Source organism: Hemibagrus wyckioides, linkage group LG10 (genome assembly GCF_019097595.1).
Source record: "Hemibagrus wyckioides isolate EC202008001 linkage group LG10, SWU_Hwy_1.0, whole genome shotgun sequence".
In the NCBI taxonomy this organism is placed as follows: domain Eukaryota; kingdom Metazoa; phylum Chordata; class Actinopteri; order Siluriformes; family Bagridae; genus Hemibagrus; species Hemibagrus wyckioides.
The window spans coordinates 3,700,933-3,717,976 of record NC_080719.1 but is presented as its reverse complement, the minus strand read 5'-3'; the positions used below and the strand labels follow the sequence as shown (position 1 = coordinate 3,717,976).

At 40.8% G+C, this 17,044-nt stretch overlaps 1 protein-coding gene across 6 annotated transcripts in view; it reads left to right on the top strand.

Moving 5' to 3' along the window:
- Nucleotides 1-17,044, top strand: part of sbf2 (SET binding factor 2) — a 118,052-nt gene that overhangs the window by 71,396 nt on the left and 29,612 nt on the right. For all 6 annotated transcript variants that reach the window (XM_058400676.1, XM_058400675.1, XM_058400680.1 and 3 more), the window contains 5 exons: nucleotides 2,322-2,390; nucleotides 13,942-14,112; nucleotides 14,305-14,582; nucleotides 16,470-16,642; nucleotides 16,771-16,844. In XM_058400676.1, the coding sequence (XP_058256659.1) occupies nucleotides 2,322-2,390; nucleotides 13,942-14,112; nucleotides 14,305-14,582; nucleotides 16,470-16,642; nucleotides 16,771-16,844 (765 nt within the window). The remainder of the gene's footprint in view (nucleotides 1-2,321; nucleotides 2,391-13,941; nucleotides 14,113-14,304; nucleotides 14,583-16,469; nucleotides 16,643-16,770; nucleotides 16,845-17,044) is intronic.

The window sequence follows — 17,044 nt, the reverse complement described above, 5'->3', positions numbered from 1 at the left end:
GCAGGTGGTTATAATGTTATGTATATCGCCTGTGGCATAAAACTATTGCACATTGTATAAATTAAACATTAGTGTATACAGAGTGTAGTGCAGATAGCAGCAAAGAGTCTATTATCTACAGATAGACACACCGCTGTTCGCTGCTGCTGTTAAACCTTCAGCTGCAAACCATTTTTCTCCTCTCTGGAATTCTTTTAAACAATGCTGCATGTTATAAAAAATCTGCTGCACAGTTGGTCTATGGGGGGCGTGAGGGGGCGTTGTGGGGGGTATCGGTGGCACGGCTTTCATGTTCTGCACTTCTGTTTTGCATTTGCTCCTCTCTTACATTCCAGTCTTGCTCTCTTTTTTTTTTTTTTTTTTTGGTGGGGTAAAGGAAGTTTTTTTTTTTTTTTTTTTTTTTGGCGGGTCTGGAGACGTGGTTGTAAAGATTTGATTCAGACAGCACACGGGGATTAAAAAAAAAAAAAAGCTCAACCAAATTTTGAACCGGTTTTGACATTTTTGTGGCTAAAAAGATAAATCCTTACATACTTGTGGAGACTTTTCCATTTCCTGGATGATGCTCGTTATTTATGTTGTTGTAAATCCAGCTATTTGTCACAGGACTTCTGTCTCCAGATGCGTTTTCCTCCTCGACTCGGTCGCTCAGCCACAGTTTCTTACATTTGTAAGAAAATACCATTGAGTTTCTTTCTCTCTAGCTGTGTGATATGAGCTCTAACATTAAATTTTCATCTATTATATCATCAGGCATTAGTGCTTCTGTAAGTGTCCTCCAGTGGACATCTTTTACGACTGTCCTATATAAAATAAAAATTTATTAATTTAATTTAAAAAATTAAAAATAAAAAATATAAATAAAAATGTAAAACTAAAATATAAAATTTTGACAAAAATAATTTAAATATAAATGTAAAACTAGAATATGAAATATAAGAAATATAATTTAAATAAAAACAAAAATCTAGAATGTAAAAATATAAGAAATACAATGTAAATAATAATGTAAAACTAGAATACAAAATTCTGAACAAATAATTTGAATAAAAATTTAAAACTAGAATATAAAAATAAGAAATTATTCAAATACAAATGTAAAACTAGAATATAAAATATTAGAAATAATTTTAATAAAAATGTAAAACTAGAATATAACATTTTGAAGAAATTATTTAAATAAAATGTGAAACTAGAATATAAATTATAAGAAATATAATTTGAATAAAAATGCAAATCTAGAATATAAAAAAAAAGAAATACAAGTTAAATAAAAAAGGTAAAACTAAACTAATATTAATAAAAATGTGAAACTAGAATATAAAAATAAAAGAAACCATTTAAAAAAAAAAAATTAAAACTAGAATATAAATAATAAGAAATACAATTTAAATGAAAAATTGTAAAACAAGTATATAAAATTGTGAAGAAATAATTTTTAAAAAATGTAAAACTAAGATATAAGATACACTAGAAGAAAAGTATAGAAATAAAAAGAAAATCAAGTATAAAAGAATATAAGAATATAATACAAAGTATAAAATAGACCATCATTATACAATATATAAGAATAAAAGTAGAATAAAAACAAACAACAGTAGAATAGAATAAGAATGAAATCAGCAGAATAGTGATGAGTAAAATGTACTGTGAGACGGGTGGATGGATGTGGACGGATACAAACATTTGTGTGGAAAATTTTACAAATTATTTTTGGAACATTTCTATCAATACATTGCTCCAAGTAGGCTGGGGAAAAAACAGAAATACTTATGAATCACTACAAATTCCTGAGTGTCTATTTCATATGAGCTTCATATTAATGATGATATTAATGTTGATCAGTACATTTAGATCATGTTAATGATAAACCCTGAACATGTTTACATTATTGTTATTATTATTATTATTGTTATTATTATTTTCATTATTGTTATTATTATTATAATGCTTTAAGTTATTTTAAAATCACCAGTTGTAATTAATTTGTCAAATTTTTGCATAATTTCACGTGTGTGCGTGCATGCGTGTGTGTGTGTGTGTGTGTGTGTGTGTCAGTTCATGCGATTGAGTCATAGAAAAGTTGGTATACTGTAAGTGTATGTGAAAGGACAGTTACAGGACAGTGAGCTAACACAGTGTTCCTGACCAAGGCCGAGTTATTGTTCAGCAGCATGATCGTCACTATAAAGTACAGTCAGTGATATATCGCTGCAGTGTGTTTTCACTAATGTTATTGCAACAGGAATTATTTGCTTCTCCGGAATATCAGATTGTTTTTTTTCCTGTTAGTCATCCGCTGGTATTATCTCTGCCCGCAGGACTGCTCCAACGCCGAAGAGTATACGGTGGCTGCAGCGCTGCTTCCTCTGACCACAGCCTTTTATCGGGTGAGTGCACGTTGAGGTCAGCTCTTCCTTCGAGTTCAAAATGATGTCATGAAAAACGAGTGCCGAAGACGTCACTTCAGCCAATATGTATAGTTACCGTAAATAAGGACTGACAAAACAGATACATATTTATAGAAAGATAAGAGACTGGAGCGTATTGTTCCACTTATACCTCACTTAGTTAGATGGCATTTTGTGGAACATCTACGATCTATGAAGTCAGTTCCTTTTATAACGTCATAACCTCTCTCTCTCTCTCTCTCTCTCTCTCTCTCTCTCTCGTTCTCTCACTTGCACTCTTTCTCATTCACTCACTCACTCTGTCTCTCTCTCTCTGTCTGTCTGTCTGTCTCTATCTCTCTCACTCACTCACTCACTCTCTCTCTTACACTCTCTCTCTCTCTCTCTCTCTCTCTCTCTCTCACTCACTCTCTCTCTCACTCTCTCTCTTACACTCTCTCTCTCACTCACTCACTCACTCACTCACTCACTCACTCACACTCTCGCTCTCTCCCTCTCACTCACTCACTCTCTCTCTCACTCTCTCTCTCACTCTCTCTTACACTCTCTCTCTCTCACTCACTCACACTCTCTCTCTCTCACTCACTCACTCACACTCTCTCGCTCTCTCCCTCTCACTCACTCTCTCTCTCTCTCTCTCTCTCTCTCTCACTCACTCTCTCTCTCACTCTCTCTCTCACTCTCTCTCTTACACTCTCTCTCTCTCACTCACTCACACTCTCTCGCTCTCTCCCTCTCACTCACTCACTCTCTCTCTCTCTCTCTCTCTCTTCGTCTCTCAAACGAAGTTTGTCAGTTTCACTAAGTAACCATAAATCCTAAACTCCTCAGACCTGATCCTCTCCTCACCCTAGGCTCAAGTAAACGCTTGTTTACATCCTGTTCTGCTCGACACGTAGGTCCGATTTCAGCTCGACCATCAAGCCACGATGTTTGATGTCCCCTGAATGTCAGAATGTGTTGTAATTACAGAAAACAGCAGCATGAGAAAACTCAGATTGAATAAACAGAGGGAATAGAAGCATGGAGGAATAAATAAGCATCCTCAAATTCTTAGAGCTGCTGGGATTTTTACTTGTTTTTGTACAATTCAATTAAATACAGTGCAGGAATTACCTGCATTCAACAAACACACATCTGTTTTTAACTAATTACACAAATTATTGTGTTCTCCTTGTGCATATTGAATATATTATTCAAATATTCATACTATAGGTTGGAGAACCTTAAGCCAATGCCTTCAGCAAAAGCTAATTAGAGTTGGCAAACCCGAATTAATGAAACGCGATTGACTTATAAAAAGCACTTCGCTGTTCACATCTGCTAATGCGAACCATGCCTGGCAAAACAGAGCTCTCAGAAGACCTACGATCAAGAGATGTTGCGTTATATAAAGCTGGAAATGGTTCCAAAGTTCTCTCAAACAGCGTAGATATTCATCTCTCCTCAAATTGTCTATAAATGGATTGAGAACTCTTTCTAGAAGATGACTCAATGGGCAAGCTGTACTATTGTCAGTGAGGTGAAAAGGAAGAACCCTAGAGTGCAGAACCGGTTAACATCATGTGTCTACTATACGGGAAACATTAAACAGACAGCAGGACACCATGAAGAACGCTGCTGCTTTAAATAAAAAAATATTTCTGCACACCTGAAGACAACGCTACTGGGAAAATGTCTTGTGGACTGATGAAGTAACGTTCGAGTTGTTTGGGAAGAACACACAGCGCTACGTCTGGCATAAAAAGGGCATCGCATACCAACGTGAAAACATCATCCCAGCGGTTGGAGGGGAGATTCATGATCTGGAGCTGTTTTGCTGCTTGAGGGTCTGGAAAAACATGCCATCATCGAGGGATAAAATGAATTCCCGGGATTATTAAGATATCCTACAGGATAATATGAGTGGGCGCTGAAGCTCAGTAGAGGTCGGGTGATGCAGCAGGACAATGATCGTAAACATCCATTAGAGAACAGCTACCAGAAAAGATAATCTGCCTTACGGAGTCAGATCCCAGACATAAACCCCAGAGAGATGCTGTGGATTAACCTCAAGAGAGTTGACACTTTTAGAATATTGCTGTAAAGGAAGACATGGTCCAAAATTCCTCCTGCAGGTCCAATCCAGTCAGTTGAGCTTATTGCTCATCGCCAAAGGAGGATCAACTGAATATTAAATCCAAGTGTTCACTAGGTTTTTCCACAGCACTGTGAATGTGTAATGGGATGTGTTCAATAAAGACATGAAAGATTAGAATTGTGTATATATTTATTTATTGCTAGGATGCTGAGTTAACACACCTCCATGTGAGCAGATTGACCGACCGCAACGTCCACACACTCGCCGTTGCCATAGACACGGACACATCGGCTCCGTCAGGTTCCTGCTGCGCTCACGTGAGCGCGTGTGTATTGACATTATGACTCACTGCACGCCTTTGGGATCTCTGATGTAACCGAATCATTCGGGGCGATCCCAATTTCCTTTCCACAACAACAGCACCTGCTCTGTCCTCAAATTAAACCGCTTAAATATATGCAGCACATCTGCCTCTGCGTGCGACCCACGCTTGCAATGGAACTTTGTTTTGGATTTGTTTGTTTTTACTCCTCTGTTATTGTGTTCTAGTGTTTGTTAGCAGTCCCTAGACCCCTGTAGGCTTAGTGAAATATCATCTCCCACGTACATATTGAGAAAACATAAAACACAGTGAATGCAGGTTACTTTTGAAACATATCAAATGTGATTTTGTTGTAAAATACACCGATCAGGCATAACATACTGAGCAGTGAATAACACTGATGATCTCCTCATCATGGCACCTGTTAGTGGGTGGGATATATTAGGCAGTAAGTCAACATTTGTCCTCAAAGTTGATGTGTTAGAAGTGGGAAAAATGGACAAGTGTAAGGATTTGACGAAGGGCCAAATTGTGATGGCTAGACCACTGGATCAGAGCATCTCCAAAACTGCAGCTCTTGTGGGGTGTTCCCGGTCTGCAGCGGTCAGTATCTATCAAAAGTGGTCCAAGGAAGGAACAGTGGTGAAGCGGTGACAGGGTCATGGGCGGTCAATGATGGACTCATTGCTGGATGTGGGGAGCGAAGGCTGGTCCGTGTGATCCGATCCAACAGACAAGCTACTGTTGCTCAAACTGCCGAAGAAGTTAATGCTGGTTCTGATAGAAAGGTGTCAGGATACACAGTTCAGGATGGGTCAGGGCTGTTTTAACAGCAAAAGGTGCACCAACACAATATTAGGCAGGTGGTCATAATCTTATGCCTGATTGGTGTATGTCTGCTATGTTTCGTGATTGTTGTGCTCATTTGTTTGGACGGTGTTCTATTTCATTTATTCTTGTTAGGTAAGTGATAAAGAGTCTAGCCAAGACTAACACTCAGAGTAGAAGTAGTGGAGTTGTTTGTGCAAAAGCTGGAAAAGTCCCACGATGCAATATGTCGCATAACGTTGTTAGCGAGCTACAAGCATTGTAGCATTGATGCTGGATTTAGCGTGAAGCTTTGGAAGCTGATTCGTTTGAGCAGAGCCTACAGACGACGAGGCGACAGGCCTGGACTGAATAAAAGGCTAAAGTGCCGCCGCATCACTTTCTTTATGCTGAAGGCGAAATTTTTTGAGGCGATTGAATAATAGCAACTGAAGATACGACACCTTTGAGGTCAAGTGGTACAGTTTAATATCATTTTTCTCTTCAATGCCATCGTCCCTTCACAGCAAGAAGGAAAATCTGAGAGCGATTTCTTCCAGAATGCACTCGAACAGCGAGCGATCCTGCCGTGAGCACTGAAATCCCAATTCTTTGACCTTAAATCCCCAAAAAATCAACAAGTGCCTTTTCTCCACACACCCACGGGGGGTCCGGAACCTCATCATGTCATTTGTTTGTAAGACAGCTAATGGTGTGTACTTCCACAACACTGCAGCCAGAACGTTGTGAATGCAAATGAAATCAAAAGTTCACTGACCAGCTGTGCTGCCTTTAGACATCTGAAAACTATTCTTCAACATATTCAGTTTCTTATTATTCCTCTTCCGTTTGACGTAACAGGAAATCCTAAATTAAAAAGGACACGTTGTATAAAATTAGACGTCTCCTGATATCGACATTAGAGATTAAGGATAGCATGTACAGACTTTTTTTCGCCGTTCCAGGAGTCCGGTTTCTCCCAACTTTCCGAAGGAATGATGTTTGTATGCGGTCTGCTTACGCAAGCAGATCAAGGCTAGACCCGTGATTTATTCTTCTCGTTATCAATCTTTCACCTAAAGCTGAGGCAGGGACGTTTGCAAACATTTGCACAGCCGTTTATCCCTTCATTGCTCCGGCTCCCAGGACCGTACTCCTGTGCGAAGTGTGTTACTGGCTTGGCAGGAGATAAAGGCACAAATCTTTTTTTTATGTGTATTCTGTTTCTTCTCCTCTATTTGACGTTAACTGAGAAACAGAGGTAACAGGAGGACGTGATGGATGGATCATCAGTCCTGGTTTGGATGCTCCTGTCTTTGTGTTTCCAGATGCAGCGTTGGTTAAGGTAGAGTTCAGGTCATGCCGCGCTGTTCGACGTGGACGGGGTTATTGGATTAGCAAGCATAGAAGATTAACCCTGAGTCTCAGGCAGGCCATGGAGGACATCGGTATCGCCGAGAGTGTCCGTGTGGCAACCTGCTTTGTTTAAAATATTAAAGTCATTGATGGCTGTAATTAATGCTGTTCCTCTTACATCATTGAAAAGGTAGGGGCATCATAGGGGCAGATTCCGATCCAACACACTGTGTTTGAGTCCAAACTGTTGGCCAGAGTTCTATTAATAGTAATGCTTGTAGTCCTTTGTAGGAAATTAGTTAATAGAGTAGAACATAATTCCTACTTCCACCTTAATTCATCCCTCATGCAAACTACACAGAGTAAAACATGATACCTAGTGCATTTCATGCAGACTATCTAGGGAATGTCTTAATTGGGAAAACAGTACCTAGTGCCCTTCATGAATACTGTACAGATTATAATGTGATTACTAGTGCTCTTTATTTCTACTACATAGGTTATAGCTAAATACCTAGTGCCCTTCATGCACACTAGATAGGGTATAACCTTTTACCTAGTGCCCTTCATGCACATTACATAGGGCATAACCTTTTACCTCTAGCCCTTCATGCACACTACATAGGGTATAACCTTTTACCTAGTGCCCTTCATGCACACTAGATAGGGTATAATGATAATACCTAGTGCCTCTTCATGCCTACTACATAAGGTATAACCTTTTACTTAGTGCCCTTCATGCATAGTACATAGGCTATAGCCTAATAACTAGTGCCCTTCATGCATGCTATATAGGCTATAGCCTAATACCTAGTGCTCTTCATGCATACTACATAGGGTGTAACCTTTTACCTACAGCCCTTCATGCTGACTACATAGGCTACAACTTAAAAACCTAGAGCCCTTCAAGCATACTACATAGGCTGTAGCCTAATACCTAGTGCTCTTCATACACACTACATATGGTATAACCTAATATCTAGTGCCGTTCATGCATACTACATAGGGCATAACATATTACTTAGTGCCCTTCATGCATACTACATAGGCTATAGCCTAATAATTAGTGCCCTTCATGCATACTCTATAGACTATGGCATAATATCTAGTGCCCTTCAAGCACACTCCATAATATATAACCTAATACCTAGTGCTCTTCCTGCATACTACATAGGGTGTAACCTTTTACCTAGTGCCCTTTATGCATACTACGTAGGCTTTAGCCTAATATCTAGTGCCCTTCAAGCACATTCCATAGTATATAACCTAATACATAGTGCTCTTCCTGCATACTACATAGGGTGTAACCTTTTACCTAGTGCCCTTTATGCATACTACATAGGCTTTAGCCTAATAACTAGTGCCGTTCATGCATGCTACATATGGTATCACCTAGTACCTAGTGCTCTTCATGCATACTACATAGGGTATAACATTTTACCTAGTGTCCTTCATGCATACTACATAGGCTATAGCCTAATACCTGGTGTGCTTCATCCATACTACATAGGGTGTAAACTTTTACCTATTGCCCTTCATTTATACTACATAGGGTATACCCTAATACCTAGTGCCCTTCATGCATACCATATAGGCTATAGCCTAATACCTAGTGCTCATCCTGCATACTACTTAAAGTATATCCTAATACCAGGTGTCCTGTCTGCATACTACATAGGGTGTAACTTTTTACCTGCAGCCCTTCATGCATACTGCTTAGGCTATAACTTAAAACCTAGTGTCCTTTATGCAAACTACATGAGGTATAACCAAATACGTCTAATATTACCTATTGCCCTTGATGTGGTTTAACATATTCGGATCGATTTTGACCTCAGGATTAAAGTATTGGCACCCTTTGGCTATCTGCCACTAAAACAAAGTCACTGTGTCTCGTGTTTAGTGGTTCATCCTGTTAGGGAGACACGTGACAGCATCATGACATGCTCTGACGTAAACGACAAGCCAGGTCATGTCCATCACTATTCACCCAGTAACCTCTCAACAGACAGCATTACGTGATGGGGAAACAAACAAACACACAAACACACACACACACACACACACAGATGCTGGATAGTTCTGGGTTCAGATTTGTTTGGTATAAAAACTCTACAAGTTGAGACATGGTGAATGTGACAGATTCTGGCTTCCACTGATTGATTTGTCTTCGTCGTGGCTCACAGCCTACTAGTTGCTTCTGCTCACTCAATTACCGTGAGCACACGTTGTCCACGTGGCCACGTGTGTGTGTGTTTGGGAAATATTGTTCTGCTCATCTATGGAAGAAACTAGGTCAAAATTTCACATAATCTTTTCTAAAACCTTCCTTTTAAAAGTGTTCACAGCCTGACTGTCTTCTCTTTACAGCCCCATTAACCAGATCACATTTTAACCAGTGTCCTTACACTCGGTTATTTTCTCTACAGCACCTCCAAATATTTAAAGCCGCTGTAGATAATTAGGCAGTAAAATCTTTTTACGTGTTATTTTTCTTGTCCATGCTGGGATCTCGACTTCAGAGTTCCGTCCCAGTTTTATGACGTCCAGCAGCTCGGTTGGTAGCCGAGGACCAGTTTTTTTACAGTGTTTGGAGGGAAAAAAAACGAATGTCTCCGCCTCCACCGCAGCCGCTTGCCGCTTGTGTGTGTTGTGAACACATCTGCTCATGTGGTTTAGTCTCACACCAGGTTTGCCAAGTGAGCTTGGCGGGCCTCCAGAGCGTTGTCATCTTTCCTTATTACTCTCTGTGGTCAAGGTCTGCGTGCCATAGTGCACAGGAAGCACTTCAGCACTCCGGCCAACGTTTAAACCTCTGGACCTGCAAGATTCTTCAACTAGTTGTTATCCTTTGACACAGATTGTCCTTAACCTGCAGGTCATTGATTAAATAGTCTCTTACAGTTGCTTTCAACACCAGAAATCCTATGAGAAGAATTTTTTTTCTGCCAAAAACTAATTTTTTCCCCTAAAAGTTTCCGACAGTTCCGAGTGACAGCGAGAAAAATCAATAAATAATAAAATGTCTCACCAGGAGTCCACCTTTTCCACCAGTTGTGTTCACTGTGGATATTCAAGGTCAGAATAATCACTAGCACACTACTGGATTTAATAAATGGACAGAATACCTGCAAGCTTTCAACTCTTACAGAAGAAGAAATGTATGTTTAATATATATTTCGAGGTGGTCAGTGCTGCCAGAACGAAATCTCTCCCATTTGGCCACGTGTGCATTTCAGATCTTAGAATGAAAAACGAATCTGACACGGCGAGACTCCGCATCTCTGACCTTTAGCCCGCGCCGGTACGATTGTTTGCATTCTTTCGGTCACAGTTTGTGCAGCAGGGGATTTGAAGGTTTTGTTTGTCAAGCTGTTCTATCCCTCAAAGCAGACACCACGACTTGCTCCTCTGACTCCTGCGTGCCTTAAGCTGTCCACTTCCTGACCTCCTGGTGTTTACTTTGCATCGCAGTACATCCAAGCTCCAAGCTACGAGTTCTGCAGTCACTCTGCACAGAACAACGGTTTTTCGGGTCCAACGTGTAACACGTTGACCTTCTGTCCTGGTCACACAGGTCTGTTTGTCAGCTGTCAGAGCTGTAAACGCGTTGTTTGGTTCAAGATGGCTTTTAGTGCTCTTAGACACAAATATTTTGGAGCACAATGTATTTAAATCTGTTTGTCAGCACCTCGGCAAGCACCCGATTCAAGATTAGTTCAGATTGGATACACATTAAAGTGTTTGCATTAAGCTACTACAGCAGTGTTTTTCAGCCTAGTCTCTAGGCAGTCAAGCGTTTGGAAAAGGTTTGTAATACTGATTACATATACTGAGCTTTCAATATTTATATGAGTAAATTGGCACACAATCGTACACGTTCATTCTCTGGGGTTTTCATTAAGATTAAGTTGTGCTAAATAAGGTTTTAATAGCTTCCAGTACTCAGTAGAAAAAATCAGGGATAGAAAATGCGGACTGAAGACGGAAATAGGGTTTTAGGCTCTTAGCTCTCAAATGTAAATAAGAACTAAAGACAAGAATTAAATAAAGACTAATGCACTTAGAGCGAGTTTAAGTATCTTTCGAATTTTTTCCCTAATCCTAAATTCGTACCTTAATTAGGAACGTCTCCAATTAAGAATTCTGTGTGTAATCATTTTTTTTGAATGGAATTATTTAATAGTGTCATATTTGTTCCTTCCATTGTTTTATTTTATTTTGTAGCTCATGCATAATTTCTGAATTTCATAAATTCTGAAAGTCCATAGTTTGTATAATTTTGGTGTCAAATCCTCGTTCTTCATCTTCTTTCAGCTTTTCCCTTCAGGGGTCACCACAGTGAATCATCTCTCTCCACCTATCCCTATCTTCTGCACCCACTAGCTTCATATCCTCATTTATTACATCCATATTCCTCCTCTTTGGCCTTCCTCTTTGCCTCCTGCCTGGCAGCTCCATGTCCAACATTCTCCTACCAATATACTCACTCTCCCTCCTCTGAACATGTCCAAACCATCTTAATCTGGCCTCCCTAACTCTGTCCCCCAAATGTCCAACATGAGCTGTCCCTCTGATGTACTCGTTCCTAATCCTGTCCAACCGTGTCCCTCCCAAAGAGAACCTCAACATTTAAGAAATCAGCAACAACGTGCTGATGTGAGTTTACCATAAACTAGTTTCTGTTCTTTTCACACTGCAGGGAAATTCCTGTTCATGGTAACTGAATATACACGACAGATCCAGTGGATAAATGGACTTTTGCTTTAATTACGTCTCATACACACCAGTTTAGTGCAGGTTTACTGATTCAGTGTTTATAAGACCCGAGTCTCTCTGAGATAAACAACACATTCCTTTCACTTCATCACATAAATCACACGTCTACTGTAAAAACCTGCTCGTTGTCTCTCGCTTTTGTTTCTTTGTTAGCCTGCAGTTATCTTCTTCTCTTTTTTTTTTTCTTCCTTGCATGTTTTCGGAATTCCTTTACCCTGGCAAAAATACACACTCATTCTCCAAACAACTGGAGGCTGTGAGACTGGAGAAGGTCATCTTGACTCGATCACATCTGTAGCAAGACAAGAGGCTACACACACACACACACACAGGTTTTTACTTCATCATGATGAAGAGCTGGGATAGCTGTTCTCCTGCTGTGCAGCCCACTAAAACCAAAAAATCCACCACTTTTCCTCCTAATCATTTCTGATCACTTGACCACAGCCAGGTGGCTTAATGCTCTGGGTCACCGATCAGAAGGTTGTGGGTTCAAGTCCCACTACCCCCAAGCTGCCACTGCTGGGCTTTTGCGCAAGGCCCTTAACCCTCTTCTGCTCTCTGCTGTATCATGCCTGACCCTGTGCTCTGACCCCAACTTCCTGCAAAGAAAAGAATTTCACTGCATTAATGTATATGTGCCAAAGGCTGCGGTGTTTGAGGTCTGGGTTAGGGGTTATGTCCTGAGGAGTGTAAATGTAAACCAGCATAAACTGTTTTCAATAAGCAGTTCCTCTGAACCCTTGGTGATAGAGAAATAAAGCTGAGCAAGAACGTATACATTTCTGTACAGCTCCAGGAAGCATGATCGCTGAAATGCTTATCATGCAGGCTTGGAAAACAACCTTTTCTGTTTAAATTGTCAGATTTTGGATGGATCGTCTAAAGCGCTTTAATAAGACTCGGCAGTGGCGATGTGACGCAATCCAACGCAGGGTTACCATTAAGGGCGTGAATTTTCTGAATATATAACAGCGTTTTCTCATGCCACAGCAATTACAATTAAATATGGAAGCGTCTCGCTCTTATCAGCGTACGGTAACATTCACTATTGTGCTGTCGCGAAACAAGTTGGTTCCTGTTCTCACGGGCGTCATAACCAGGGTCGTGACCCCACGTAAGGGGTCGCTTTGCTTCACAAAGCAGGTCATGAGAGAAACTCGCAACCTATTTTGTTTCATTTGGTTATTTTACAGTATTTTCCAGAATAGAAACTAGCATTTTGGTTGCCTTTATTTTGTGAGCTTGGAGCTTTGTGTGTCAAATCGCATACTAATATTTCTAGATTAGTAAATACGTTTACAGTCGGAGCTTTCGGTTCGAGATGACCGCATGCTGGTTATAGGCAATAACACAACACACCATTACACTTCAGATATTTGCTGCGTTATATATCCTATACGTCTGAATCTATCGTAAACGAATTACTCTATGATACGTGAAACATTTTTTTTTTGCATCAATATTATGAGACCGGACTTATTTTTATTTTTTCCTAAGCACATTCCTACTGTATTCCCCAAATCATATTCTCTCTCCCTTTCCCCCTCCTTACTCTCTCTTTTTGCAGAAGACGTGTTACTCTCTCCTCCGTCTGCGATTTTGATTGTGGTTTGTTGGGATTAGAGGGAATTGGAGAAAATCTCAAGTGCTGTGCTTTGTAAAGCTGAAAGGAAATCAGACCCAAATTTAATAAGAGGTTTTAGACTCAAAGAAGCCCCACATCCTGGACTGTGAGTGACTGAGAAGAGCCAGTGCCGGTGGAATGAAAAGAAAAGTTGTATTTTTTAATAAAACTGTCGTTACAGTCAAGCTTTATTTTGTCTTGGCAAAAGCTTTATTGCGATACACATCTGAATGCTTCAAAAACACCAGAACCGGTTTTTAAAATCTGCTTTGGGAGTTACGCCTGTTCTCACTCAATTTTTTTTCTTTTTTTTTCTTTTGGTACGTGTTGAGAAAGTTATAACCACCGAGACTGACGGATCGCTCCGTTGCCGTTGGCAGCCACATATTGTTTTCCTCTTTTCACCTCAAGCTCTTTTACAAGTGAACAACTCTGGACAAGTTGTAACATGCCAGTGTTTTGTATTTGTTGGGTGATATTTAGTTCATTGTAGCAGCGTGCCAGAGATCAAAAGTGTAGCGGTATTCATTTATTGATGTTTTTCATTACTTTCATGCAGAAACTGGCCCCGGGCGTGAACCAGTATGCCTACACGTGCGTGCAGGATCACCCCATCTGGACCAGTCAGCAATTCTGGGAGACCACCTTCTACTCCGAGGTGCAGAACCAGATCCGAGACCTGTATCTTAACGCACCAGAGGAGAAGCATCTCATTATAGCCAAACTCAAGGTAACTAAATTAATAAAACATGCTTGTAGACAGGTTACTATGATGTGAAGCACTACATGGAGCTGTCTTGTTATTAACTGTGACTCTGAGCTGGGGTGAAATTGCCATGTAATTGCAATTGTATATTCGTAGTTAGGCCATAGTATCACAATCTGATTCCTGCAATCTCTTTTTCTGCTTGGGGTTCATCAGGATCCAGGTTCCTCCTCAGTCCCTCCCCCTGCAAGATCAGAGCGGACCGCTATGGACCTGGCAGCCGAGCAGCTGCGTTCGTGGCCGAGCCTCAGCAAGGAGAAGCAGCTGGAGCTGGTGAAGAGTGAAGAGAGCACGGTGTTCAGCCAGGCCATCCACTACGCCAGCCTTATGGTCTACCTGCTCGTGCCTCTGGACGCCAGCAAGAACAAGCTGCTCCGCACGACCGCGTCTGCTGCTGACTGGGAGAGCGGCAGTAACAGCATAGTCACCAACAGGCAAGCCGACGAAGTGCTCTCGTGATGGGGTGTAATAAAAGCAGGCACAATTTCATTTATTTAGACGAGTCGCCAGTCTGGAAAGTGGTGATGCAAGTCTGTTAAAATAGCTCCCCAGCCTCCAGCGGCCAATTAAATAGAATCAAATTAACCCTACGCCAGCGCCAAGTGTTATTCTAGGGCAGGAACATGCTTCTTTTCCATAAGCGAGGCAGTTCCAGGGAAGGTGCTGACAGCTCCGGGGGCGTCGTCTCAGCACCATGTGTATTCTAGAGATCCACTTCTGTGCCATATCCTCTCCACCTCCTCCAGCTGGCGTGGCTGCCTCAGCAGAGTGGGTGAAATCTTCTGATCTTCTGGCCCCAGTGCACAGCGAGTGCTCAGGCATAACCAAAAACAACAATACTGGGGAACCCCAGAGCTTTGTAGTCAAAATAATATTGGGAATGTTGTTCATAAAGACAAGCCAAACTGATATCTCCAGAGCCGGTTGAGTTTTATTTATATATATATATATATATATATATATATATATATATATATATATATATATATATATATATATATATATATACATATACATACATACACACATATATTTATTTGTTCCGTCCTTCTTGCCAGGCTGCACAGTAGCCCATTGAAAAACAAATGAGTTCCTCATACACACTGGGAGCTCTGAACACTACCAGATTACGCTTGTACTGGAGCTTAAAGAGCAGAAGTTTTGCATTTAAATTAATCGTACATCCTGATACAGTAGTGTGGTCAGTTTTGTATCAGGTTATTTATACGTGGCTAGCTGAGCGTCTCTTTTTTTCTTTTCAGTAGCTGTATTACAGGGAGGAAAACATTATGGGCAGGAAACAGTTTGCTACACTTTTAGCCTTGGGGTTTAGAGAGTGTTTACAGTTCGGTCATAAAATCAAAATACTGGCTAACGCTGCACACTATGCATCATAAGACCGGCAAATACACGTTGCACACGCGCTCAGTTCTACAATATAATCAGTGTCACGTTGCTGTAACAGGTAATTGATTCATAATTGCTGACACGGTCATTTCTTAGAGCGGATGTTATGACCACAATGGAATTTTAACGTCCAGTATGGCATAATTCATTTCTTTTAAAGGATTAGCTACTGTTTTATGATTCAGCATGATTAGCATTTTCAGTGAAAAAGTATTTGGACACTACACTATATTAATAAATCTTAACCTACTGTCCCCTGTTACTGCCAAAAGGAACTAGTGACTGTAATAAGTTATAACCTACTTAACATTGTGCACTTAAAGGATTAGATGTCTGACAGTACACAGAATCATCAATCCATCCATTTTCTATACCCGCTTTATTCCTAATTAGGGTAACGGGGATCTGCTGGAGCCTATCCCAGCACACAGGCAGGGGTACACCCTGGACAGGTCACCAGTCCATCACGGGGCCACACATATAGACAGACAACCACACACACTCACACTCACTCCTATGGGCAATTTAGAATTACCAATCAACCTAATGTACATGATTTTGAACTGTGGGAGGAAACCGGAGTACCCCCACGCTGGCACGGGGAGAACATGCAAACTCCACACAGAAAGGCCCATGTCTGTTCGAACCCAAGATTCGAACCCAGGACCTTCTTGCTGTGAGGCAACAGTGCTAACTCTGCCACCGTGCTGCCCCAGATTTGTTATTATTCTTATTATTATTTTTGTAACCATTATCATTTTTACCATTTAATTCTCATCAGCTAATATGAAACATCTGCATCTGTCCCTCAAGTTTGTTCAGTGAAAAAGCAAAAGCACCAAAATAAATGTGGCACAAAAAAATCTGGAGCAGTATTAATAAATGCCGTGATGTGATTTCGTCTGGTCTGACAGCATCGCCGGCAGCGTCGCGGAAAGCTTCGACACCGAGAGCGGATTCGAAGACTCGGAGAACAGCGACATCGCGAACTCGGTGGTGAGGTTCATCGCTCGGTTCATTGACAAGGTCTGCACCGAGAGCGGAGTCACCCAGGACCACATCAAGAACCTGCACAGTATGATTCCAGGTACGAGCTAATTAAAGGGAAAGAGTCATAATTAGCATTTTGTTCCAGCATAGAGCACCGAAGCAATGTCATAGAGATGAGGTAAAAATATACTGTGTGTGTGTGTGTGTGTGTGTATGTGTGTTCAGGCATCGTGGCTATTCAAATGGAAACTCTGGAGGCTGTCCACAGGGAGAGCAGGAGGCTTCCACCCATCCAGAAGGTGAGTGTGGTGTTTTGCTCATTTACTAGGTTTAGTATCATAATCTCCACACTGTCGTCTTTGCTCTGTCACATTATTGATGTCTAATTTATCCAGACAATTTCGTTTCATTTCAAATCTTAGACCTCTGGTTTAAATTTCTGGATTTATCACACGCTTGAGCGAGCATGCTGTACACTCCACAGGGGGGAAATGAGCCA